Source organism: Poecile atricapillus, chromosome 26 (genome assembly GCF_030490865.1).
Source record: "Poecile atricapillus isolate bPoeAtr1 chromosome 26, bPoeAtr1.hap1, whole genome shotgun sequence".
Classification (NCBI taxonomy): domain Eukaryota; kingdom Metazoa; phylum Chordata; class Aves; order Passeriformes; family Paridae; genus Poecile; species Poecile atricapillus.
Window position 1 is genome coordinate 384963 of NC_081274.1, and position 11484 is coordinate 396446.

The 11484-nt window shown below is 51.1% G+C and overlaps 2 protein-coding genes across 2 annotated transcripts in view; one reads left to right on the plus strand and one right to left on the minus strand.

Moving 5' to 3' along the window:
• The window catches only part of PPT2 (palmitoyl-protein thioesterase 2), an 11162-nt gene extending 10742 nt beyond the window's left edge, over nucleotides 1–420 (minus strand). Inside the window, exon 1 of the mRNA XM_058857293.1 lies at nucleotides 278–420. Within this exon, the coding sequence (XP_058713276.1) occupies nucleotides 278–420 (143 nt within the window). The remainder of the gene's footprint in view (nucleotides 1–277) is intronic.
• Nucleotides 421–3222: 2802 nt separating this feature from the next.
• On the plus strand, nucleotides 3223–7617 carry PRRT1 (proline rich transmembrane protein 1; the record flags this gene model as incomplete). Its single annotated transcript, XM_058857294.1, has 4 exons — nucleotides 3223–3354; nucleotides 4638–4673; nucleotides 6035–6247; nucleotides 6729–7617. Coding segments are annotated over 4 exons (558 nt in total), but the record flags the coding sequence as incomplete, so codon positions are not given.
• Nucleotides 7618–11484: the final 3867 nt, after the last annotated feature.

Below are 11484 nucleotides of genomic sequence, written 5' to 3' on the forward strand. Positions count from 1 at the left end.
TTCCCCAAATTCCCCAAATCATCCCCAAAACCCCCCTAAAATGCCCCAAATCCCCCCCAAAATTCCCCAAAATTCCCGCCAAAATTCCCCAAAATTTGCCAAATTCCCCCAAAATCCCCCCCAAAATTCCCCAAAATTTGCCAAATCCCCCAAATCCCCCCCAAAATTCCCCCAAAATCCCCCTAATCCCCCCTAACCCCCCCCCGAACCCCCTCTCCAGGTGCGCTCCCGCGAGGGATTTTGGCTGCTCCGGGGGCCGCTGGTACCTGACGGCTACGGGGTGGGGGTGGGGCACGTGGCCCCGCCCCGGGACCCCCGGGACCCCCGGGACCCCTCCCCCGCTGCCGGGGGGCTGCGCGTGGCCGTCAGCGCCTTCCGCTGCTGCCGCCGCACCGAGGCCGCGCACCTGGGCGGGGCCATCCGCGGCGTCCTGGATCACCTGGCGGCGCTGCTGGGGGGCGGCGGCCTGGGGTGAGACACGCCCGGGATGGGGGGGGACACGCCCAGGGCACGGGGGACACGCCCAGGGACACGCCCAGGGCAGGGGGGGACACGCCCAGGGCAGGGGGACACGCCCACCTCACCAGGGACACACCCGGGACAGGGGGGACACGCCCAGGGCACGGGGGACACGCCCAGGGCCACGCCCAGGGCAGGGGGGACACGCCCAGGGCAGGGGGGACACGCCCAGGGCAGGGGGGACACGCCCAGGGCAGGGGGGGACACGCCCAGGGACACACCCAGGGCACGGGGGACACGCCCAGGGACACGCCCAGGGCAGGGGGGACACGCCCAGGGACACGCCCAGGGCAGGGGGGACACGCCCAGGGACACGCCCAGGGCAGGGGGGACACGCCCAGGGACACGCCCAGGGCAGGGGGGACACGCCCAGGGTGGGGGGGGACACGCCCAGGGACACGCCCAGGGCAGGGGGGACACGCCCAGGGACACACCCGGGACAGGGGGGACACGCCCACCTCACCTGGGACACACCCAGGGACACGCCCAGGAGAGGGGGGACACGCCCGGGGCAGGGGGGACACGCCCAGGGACACGCCCAGGGTCACACCCAGGACAGGGGGACACACCCACCTCTCCTGGGACACGCCCAGGGACACGCCCAGGACAGGGGGGACACGCCCAGGGACACGCCCAGGACAGGGGGACACGCCCAGGGACACACCCAGGAGGGGGGGACACGCCCAGGGACACGCCCAGGGCAGGGGGGACACGCCCACCTCACCTGGGACACACCCAGGGACACGCCCAGGGACACACACAGGGTGGGGGGACACACCCAGGGACACGCCCAGGGACACCTGAGCCACACCCACCTCACCTGGGCAAAGTCACCTGGACCACGCCCATCTCACCTCCGGGACCAACTCACCTGGGCCACGCCCAAAGCGACCTGGACCCACCCAGGGACACGCCCACAACACCTGGACCCACCCAGGGACACGCCCAGGTCACCTGGACCCACCCAGGGACACGCCCAGGTCACCTGGACCCACCCAGGGACACGCCCAGGTCACCTGGGCAAACTCACCTGGGCCACGCCCACAACACCTGGACCACGCCCACCTCACCTGGACCACGCCCACCTCACCTGAGTGAATTTGGGACCCGAGTCTTTGCTTTTGGGAACAGCAATAAAAATTTGGTTTTTTGGGAGTTTTTTGGGAGTTTCTGGATTTGGGGGATGCAGGTGAGGGTTTGGGGTTGGAATTTTGGGAATCCAGGTGAGGATTTGAAGGAATCCAGGCCGGGATTTTGGGAGGCTCAATCCTGATCCGATCCAAGGAATCCAGGCCGGGTTTTGCTGGATTTAGGCCGGGATTTGGGGGGGGTCGATCCCGATCCAATCCAGGGAATCCAGGCCGGGATTTGGGGGTCATTCCGGCTCCAATCCAGGGAATCCAGGCCAGGATTTGGGGGGGTCAATCCCGATCCAATCCAGGGAATCCAGGCCGGGATTTGGGCGGGTCAATCCAGATCCAATCCAGACGATCCAGGCCAGGATTTGGGGGTCGATCCAGCCCCGATCCGTTGGATCCAGACCGGGATTTGGGGGGGTCGATCCTGATCCAATCCAGGGAATCCAGGCCGGGATTTGGGGGGGTTGATCCCAATCCAATCCAGCCAATCCAGGCCGGGATTTGGGGGCTCAATCCCAATCCAATCCCAGGAATCCAGGCCAGGATTTGGGGGGGTCAATCCCGATCCAATTCCAGGGAATCCAGGCCGGGATTTGGGGGTCATTCCGGCTCCAATCCAGGGAATCCAGGCCGGGATTTGGGGGGGTTGATCCCAATCCAATCCAGCCAATCCAGGCCGGGATTTGGGGGGGTCAATCCCGATCCAATCCAGGGAATCCAGGCCGGGATTTGGGGGGGTCGATCCCAATCCAATCCAGGGAATCCAGACCAGGATTTGGGGGGGTCGATCCCAATCCAATCCAGCTGATCCAGGCCGGGATTTGGGGTTCAATCCAGCCCTGATCCATCGGATCCAGGCCAGGATTTAGGGGGGGTCGATCCCGATCCAATCCAGGGAATCCAGGCCAGGATTTGGGGGTCGATCCAGCCCCGATCCGTCGGATCCAGGCCGGGATTTGGGGGGGTCAATCCCGATCCAATTCCAGGGAATCCAGGCCGGGATTTGGGGGGGTTGATCCCGATCCAATCCGTCGGATCCAGGCCGGGATTTGGGGTTCAATCCAGCCCTGATCCATCGGATCCAGGCCACGATTTAGGGGGGGTCGATCCCGATCCAATCCAGGGAATCCAGGCCAGGATTTGGGGGTCGATCCAGCCCCGATCCGTCGGATCCAGGCCGGGATTTGGGGGGGTCAATCCCGATCCAATTCCAGGGAATCCAGGCCGGGATTTGGGGGGGTCGATCCCGATCCAATCCGTCGGATCCAGGCCGGGATTTGGGGGGGTCGATCCCAATCCAATCCAGGGAATCCAGGCCAGGATTTGGGGGGGTCGATCCCGATCCAATCCAGGGAATCCAGGCCGGGATTTGGGGGGGTCAATCCCGATCCAATCCGTCGGATCCAGACCGGGATTTGGGGGGGGTCGATCCCGATCCAATCCATCGGATCCAGGCCAGGATTTGGGGGGGTCGATCCCGATCCAATCCAGGGAATCCAGGCCGGGATTTGGGGGGGGTCAATCCCGATCCAATCCAGCTGATCCAGACCAGGATTTGGGGGGGGTCGATCCCGATCCAATCCAGCTGATCCAGGCCGGGATTTGGGGGTCGATCCAGCCCCGATCCGTCGGATCCAGGCCGGGATTTGGGGGTCGCGCTCCCGCCTCGGCCCGGCCATGGCGGCCGAAAAACCCGGTACGGAGCGGGGGGGGGAGGGGAGGGGATCGGGGGGGGCCCAAAGGGAGGGGGGGGGGGTCCCCCAAAATCCGAGGGGGGGGGAGGGGAGACGGAGGCGCGCGACCCCTCCCCTCCCCCACGCGGCTAAAAATAGCTCGGGCACGGAGGGGGGAGGGGCGACCCAAAAACCGGGATGGGGATGGAGGGAGGAGGGGGATTTGGGGGGGGGGGGGTCGCGGAGGAGCCCCCCCTACCCCTTATTTTATTAATCTATTATTAATTATTTTGTAATAATATTTATTTTTATCTTTTCCTTATTTTATTTAATTTTCTTCGGTTTTTTTTTTTAATTTTTTAATTATTTTTCGGTATTATTTTTTAAATTTTTTCTTAATTTTTAAATTTTTTTTAAAAATATTTTGTAATATTTTCGGTTTTGTTCTTATTTTAATAATCTTTTTTTTTAAATATTTTTTAATTCTATTTTTTTAATATTTTTTATATTAAAAAAAAATAAATTATGGATTTTTTTTTTTTTTCATTTTTTTCCCAATTTGTTTTTTTCCAATTCGGTTTTTTTAATTTGTATTTCTAAATGTGTTTTAATTTTTAATTATTTTTATTTCTAAATGTGTTTTAATTTATTTTTTAATTTGTTTTAATTTATTTTTTAATTTGTTTTAATTTTAATTTTTAAATCTCTTTTAATTTATTTTTTAATTTGTTCTATTTTTTGTTAAATTTATTTTAATTTTTTTTCCCCCCAATTTTTTTTTCCCCCTGATTTTTTTTCCCCTCCCCCATCCCCCACCCCAAAATCGCCCCTCCCCCACCCCTCCCCTCCCCCACCACCCCTCCCCCACCCCCTCCCCTCCCCCCCCCCCCAGGCCCTGAGGGGGCTCCCCACACCTCCCCCCCCCCTTACGGCCCCCCCGCCCCCCCCGGCCCCATCCTGGGTGGGGGAGGGGCGGGTGGGGGAGGGGCCTCCACCCTCCCCCGGGGTTTCCCCAGCTCCACCCTCCCCCGGGGTGGGGGAGGGGCGGGGGGCGGGGCCTTCGGCCTGGGCGGGGGAGGGGCGGGGGCGGCCACGCTGCCCCGGGGTCTCCCGGGCGCCTCCGCAGGGGCCGTGATGATGATGGGGGGGGGAGGGGCGACGCACGCGGCCACGCTGCCCCGCCCCCCGCCCCACCCCCACCACGCGGCCCCGCCCCCTCAAGCCTACGGGGGGGGTGGGGGAGGGGCGGGGGGGGCCGCAGCCCCTCCCCCCGGCCCCCTACGCCCCTCCCCCCTTCGCGCTGCAGCTCCAGCCTTGCTCCGCCTACCTGCCCGTCTACCCCGTGAGTGGGCGGGGCTTAAGGGGGCGGGGCTTAAGGGGCGGGGCTAAAGGGGGCGGGGCCAAAGGGGCGGGGCTAAAGGGGGCGGGGCTAAAGTGGGTGGGGTTAAATGGGGCGGGGCTAAATGGGTGTGGTTTATTTGGGGTGTGGTTAAAGTGGGTGTGGTTAAAGGGGTGTGGGTTTAGGGGGCGTGGTTTAAAGGGGCGTGGTTTAAAGGGGCGTGGTTTAAGTGGGTGTGGTTAAAGTGGGTGTGGTTTAAGGGGCGTGGTTTAAAGGGGCGTGGTTTAAGTGGGCGTGGTTTAAGGGGGTGTGGTTTATTTGGGGTGTGGTCAAAGTGGGTGTGGTTAAAGGGGGCGGGGTTAAACGGGTGTGGTTGTGAAGGGGGCGTGGTTAAAGTGGGGCGTGGTTAAAGTGGGTGGGGTTAAAGTGGGTGGGGTTAAAGGGGGTGGGGTTATGAGGAGGGGTTGTTAAAGGGGCGGCGTTTAAGGGGGCGTGCTTTAAAGGGGTGTGGTTAAAGTGGGCGTGGTTAATTGGGCGAGGCTTATTTGGGGGCGTGGTCAACGGGGGTGTGGTCCATTGGGGGCGTGGTTTAAGGGGGTGTGGTTAAAGGGGTGTGGTTTATTTGGGGTGTGGTCGGGGGTGTGGTTTATTTTGGGTGCGGTTAAAGGGGTGTGGTTTATTTGGGGCATGGTTAAAGGGGGTGTGGTTTATTTGGGGCGTGGTTTATTTGGGGCGTGGTTTAAGTGGGTGTGGTTTATTTGGGGTGTGGTTTATTTGGGGCGTGGTTTAAGTGGGTGTGGTTTATTTGGGGTGTGGTTAAAGGGGGTGTGGTTTATTTGGGGGTGTGATCAATGTGGGACTGATTAAAGTGGGTGTGGCCGTTTGGGGGCGTGGCTAATGAGGGCGTGATTAATCGGGGACAATTGTTAATAATTAATATTAATAATCTAAGAAGGGGGGGCCATCGAGAGGGGCGTGGTCCAATATCAGTGGGACAAAGGGGCGTGGTCAAAGGGGGCGTGGCCAGAGTGCCCCACCCAAAGGGGGGCGTGGCCAGAGGTCCCCACCCAAAGGGGCGTGGTCAGAGGGCTCCACCCAAAAGGGGCGTGGCCAGTGTCCCACCCAAAAGGGGCGTGGTCAGAGGTGTCCCCACCCAAAGGGGGCGTGGTCAAAGGGCGTCCCACCCAAAGGGGGCGTGGTCAGGGGGCTCCACCCAAAGGGGGCGTGGTCAAAGGGGCTCCACCCAAAGGGGGCGTGGTTACCCCAAATGGGCGGAGCTTAAACACCGAGATCAGGGGGGTGTGGTTGATTTCTTGGAGGGGGCGTGGCCTCCATTTAACCCTTTCCCTTCCCCCCCTCTCCAGACTTTTGGCTCCGCCCCCTCCGGCCCCGCCCCCGGGGCTCTCCCCGGCGCTGTGGGCGGGGCCGGGGGGGCGGGGCTGGGCCCCCCCCTGGGTTTGGGGGTCCCCGAGGGGCAGCGGGGGGCGCCCCCCCACGATTACCTGCCCATCGCCGTCCTCACCACGCTCTGCTGCTTCTGGCCCACCGGCGTCGTCGCCATCGTCAAAGCCGTGCAGGTCGGGGGAATTTGGGGGGAAGTTTGGGGAATTTTGGGGAATTTTGGGAATTTTTGGGGAGGAATTTTTGGTAATTTTTGAGGAATTTTTGGGGGATTTTTTTTGAAAGTTTTTTGAAATTTTTTTGAAAGTTTTTTGAAATTTTTTTGAAATTTTTTTGAAATTTTTTTTTTTTTTAATTTTTTTAAAATTTTTTTAAATTTTTTTTTTTCGAATTTTTTTTTCGAATTTTTTAAAATTTATTGGGGATTTTTTTGAGGGTTTTTTTTTTTGGAGTGGGAGATTTTTCGGGGGTCTTGGGAGTTTTATGGCATGTTTGGGATTTTATTATTTTTATTTTTATTTTTAGGAATTTTTGGAGAGTTTTTAAGGATTTTATTTTTTATTTTTGGGGATTTTTTGAGGGATTTTTTTCTGGTTTAATTTTTTTTTTTTTTGATTTTTTTGGAGAGAATTTCTGGAACTTTCTCCCCCTCTCCAGGTGCGCGCGGCCGTGGCTCGCGGGGACATCGCCAGCGCCGAGATCGCCTCGCGGGAGGCGCGGAATTTCTCCTTCATCAGCCTGGCCGTGGGCATCGCCGCCATCGTCCTGTGCACCATCCTCACCGTCGTCATCATCATCGCCGCCCAGCACCACGACAACGACTGGGACCCCTGAGAGACCCCCGAAAATCACCTGGGGGGCCCCAAAAATGGGTCTGGGGGGAGAAAACTGGGAAAAAATCTGATTTTTGGGGAAAAAACGGCGCTAAAATCGCACAAAAATCTGATTTTTGGGGAGGTTTTGGAGAGAAAATAGGGCCTCAAAATGGAAAAAAATCTGATTTTTTGAGACTCAAAATGAAAAAAATCTGATTTTTTGAGCCTCAAAATGGAAAAAATCTGAATTTTACAGAGGTCTGGGGAGAAAAGTGGAAAAAAATCTGATTTTGGGGTTAAAAAGGAAAAAAAATGGCACAAAAATCTGATTTTTGGGGAGGTTTTGGGGGGTCTCACCATCGTCATCATCATTGCACAATGACAATGACTGGGACCCCTGAAATCACCCCAAAAAACGGGGCTGGGGGAGATCTGGGGAGAAAACTGGGAAAAAATCCGATTTTTGGGGAAAAAACGGCGCTAAAATCGCACAAAAATCTGATTTTTGGGGAATTTTTGAGGTTAAAATTGGCCTCAAAATGGAAAAAAATCTGATTTTTGGGGAGGTTTTGGAGAGAAAATAGGGCCCAAAATGGAAAAAAATCTGATTTTTTGAGCCTCAAAATGGAAAAAATCTGAATTTTAGAGAGGTCTGGGGAGAAAAGTGGAAAAAAATCTGATTTTGGGGTTAAAAAGGCAAAAAAAAGGCACAAAAATCTGATTTTTGGGGAGGTTTTGGGGTTAAAATTGGCTCAAAATGGCACAAAAATCAGATTTTTTGAGAGCTTTTGTGGTTAAAAAGGCAAAAAGATGGAAAAAAATCCGATTTTGGGGGAAAAAATGGCGCTAAAATCACACAAAAATCTGATTTTTGGGGAGGTTTTGGGGTTAAAAAGGCACCAAAATGGAAAAAAATCTGATTTTTGAGAGGTTTTGGGGAGAAAAACTGGAAAAAAAATCTGATTTTTGGGGAAAAAACGGCACTGAAATCACACAAAAATCCGATTTTTTTTGGGAAAAAAGGAGCTGAAATGGGAAAAAATCTGATTTTTTGGGGGAAAGAAGCACCAAAATGGCAAAAAATCCCATTTTTGGGGAGGTTTTTGGGGTTAAAAAGTGGAAAAAAATCCGATTTTTTTGGGAAAAAAGGATCTAAAATGGGAAAAAAATCCGATTTTTTTGGGGAAAAATGATCTAAAATGAAAAAAAATCCGATTTTTTGGGGGAAAAAAGGATCTAAAATGGGAAAAAATCCGATTTTTTTTGGGGAAAAAAGGATCTAAAATGGAAAAAAATCCATTTTTTGAGAAGTTTTTGGGTTAAAAAGCCCCAAAATGGCCAAAAAAAAATTTTGATTTTTGGGGGGTTAAAAAAAGCCCCAAAATCCCCCCAAAAAATTCACCTTGGGGGGAGGGGAGTGGGGGAGGGGAGTGGGGGAGGGGAGTGGGGGAGGGGCGCGGCTGCCATCCCATAATAACCCCTCCCCCGGGGACGCCGTGAAGGTTTGGGGGGGACCTGAGGAGCGTCGCGGTTGCCATGGCAACCATGGGGGGGGGAGGGGCGGGGCTTGGAGACCCCTCCCCCACCCCTCCCCTCCCCCACCCCCCAAAAAAACCCCGGGGGGGGAGGGGCGGGGCCGCCACAACCAGCGATGACGTCATGGCCACGCCCCCTCCGCCGCGTCTCTGACGTCATGGCCACGCCCCCCTCCGCCGCGTTCTCTCGCGATGCTTCGAGGCTCATTTGCATGTCAAGCCACGCCCCCTTCCCCCTTCCCCCCACCTTTGATGGATGAATAAATCTCTATATTGTTATGCTAATGAGATGCTAATGAGGGGGCGGGGCCCGGCGGGTGTCACGGCAAGCCTAATTAAGCGTTTCTTGTTAATTAAGGTCTTTATTAATCGAGGTGGGGTTTAAGGCGAGGCCACGCCCACCAATTAAACGCAAATTAATTACAAATTAATTACAAATTAACGACAAACCCCCCCTTAATTTGCATAAATTAATCCGCCCCCAATAAAGGAATTCATTGCCCAGGGCCGGGATGGGGCCTCGTTAACGAGATTAACGAGGTTAACGAGATTAACAAGGTTAATGAGATTAACGAGGTTAATGAGATTAACCGGGCTCGTTAATTGATGCTGAACCTCGTTAATTGACTCCAAAGCTCGTTAATTGACTCCAAAGCTCATTAACTGATGCTAAACCTCGTTAATTAACTCCAAACCTCTCTAATTAACCCTAAACCTCCTTAATTAAGCCTGAACGTCACTAATAAACACCAAACCTCGCTAATTAACCCCAAACCCCCTTAATTAACCCGAAACTTCTCTAATTAACCCCCCAAAAAAACCCAAAAAAATCCCAAATCCCCCAAACTTAATCATCCCTAATTAACCCTACACTAATTAACTCAAATTAATTAGGCAAAGAGGCGTCCCTCTCCCCGGCTTGTTAATTGAACCCAAAACTCGTTAATTGAAACCAAACCTCGTTAATTGAACCCAAAACTCATTAATTGAAACCAAACCTCGTTAATTGATGCTAAACCTCGTTAATTGAACCCAAATCCCGTTAATTGACTCCAAACCTCTTTAATTGACTTCAAACCTCTTTAATTGACTCTGAATCTCGTTAATTGACTCCAAACCTTATTAATTGAATCCAAGCTCCACTAATAAACCCCAAATCCCGCTAATTAGCCCCAAAAAACCCCCAAAAAACCCCAAAAATAACCCAAAAAAAACCCAAAAAATCCCCAAAAAATCCCAAAAAATCCCAAAAAATCCTAAAAATCCCAAAAAAACCCCCCAAAAATCCCAAAAAAATCCCCCCCAAAAAAATCCCTCAAAAAATCCCAAAAAAAAAAAAAAAAATCCCATCAAACCCCCCAAAAAATCCCCAAAAAACTCCAAAAAATCCTAAAAAATAAAAAAAAATCCCAAAAAACCCCCAAAAAAATCCCAAAAAAAATCCCCAAAAAAACCCAAAAAATCCCAAAAAACAACAAAAAAAATCCCATAAAACCCCCCAAAAAAATCCCAAAAAATCCCCCAAAAACCCCAAAAAATCCTAAAAAAAAAAATAAATCCCCAAAAAATCCCCAAAAATCCCCAAAAAACCCCAAAAAACCCTAAAAAAACAAAAAAAAATCCCAAAAAATCCCAAAAAAATCCCAAAAAACCCCCAAAAAATCCTAAAAAAAACCAAAAAAAAAAAAATCCCAAAAAAATCCCAAAAATCCCCAAAAAATCCCAAAAAAACCCCAAAACCACTCTTTAATTAACCCTAATTAACTGAATGTAATTAATTAGGCAAAGAGCCGCCCCAGCCTGCGCGCCAGCCTGGCGTCCCTCTCCCTGGCTGGTTAATTGAACCTAAAACTCGTTAATTGACTCCAAATCCCATTAATTGACTCCAAGTGTCATTAATTGACTCCAAACCTCGTTAATTGAAACCAAAACTCATTAACTGAAACCAACCTGCGCTAATTAACCCCAAAAAACCCCAAAAAAATCCCAAAAAAATCCCCAAAAAACCCCAAAAAAATCCCCAAAAAACCCAAAAAAATCCCCAAAAAATCCCGAAAATTACCCCATAATTAACCCCAATTAACTAAAGATAATTAATTAGGCAAAGAGCCGTCCCAGCCTGCGCGCCAGCCTGGCGTCCCTCTCCCTGGCTGGTTAATTAAAACTGAACCTCATTAATTGACTCCAAAAGTCAGTAATTGAAGCCAAACATCGTTAATTGACTCCAAACCTCATTAATTGAATCCAAACTCCACTAATAAACCCCAAATCCCGCTAATTAATCCCAAAAAAACCCAAAAAAACCCCAAAAATAACCCAAAAAATCCCCAAAAAATCCCAAAAAAACAAACAAAAAAAAAAAACCAAAAATCCTAAAAATCCCAAAAAAACCCCCCAAAAATCCCAAAAAAATCCCCCCAAAAAAATCCCCCAAAAAATCCCAAAAAACCTCCAAAAACCCCAAAAATAACCCCAAAAAAAATCTCAAAAAATCCCCAAAAAATCCCAAAAAATCCCCCAAAAATTCCCAAAAAACGAAAAAAAAAAAAAACAAAAAACCTAAAAATCCCAAAAAAAACCCCAAAAATCCCAAAAAAATCCCAAAAAAAATCCCAAAAAAACCCAAAAAATCCCAAAAAACCAAAAGAAAAAATCCCATAAAACCCCCAAAAAATCCCCAAAAAACCCCAAAAAATCCTAAAAAAACAAAAAAAAAATCCCCAAAAAATCCCAAAAAATCCCCAAAAAATCCCAAAAAAACCCCAAAACCACTCTTTAATTAACCCCAATTAACTGAATGTAATTAATTAGGCAAAGAGCCGCCCCAGCCTGCGCGCCAGCCTGGCGTCCCTCTCCCTGGCTGGTTAATTGAACCTAAAACTCGTTAATTGACTCCAAATCCCATTAATTGACTCCAAGTGTCATTAATTGACTCCAAACCTCGTTAATTGAAACCAAAACTCATTAACTGAAACCAACCTGCGCTAATTAACCCCAAAAAACCCCAAAAAAATCCCCAAAAATCCCCAAAAAACCCAAAAAAATCCCCAAAAAATCCCGAAA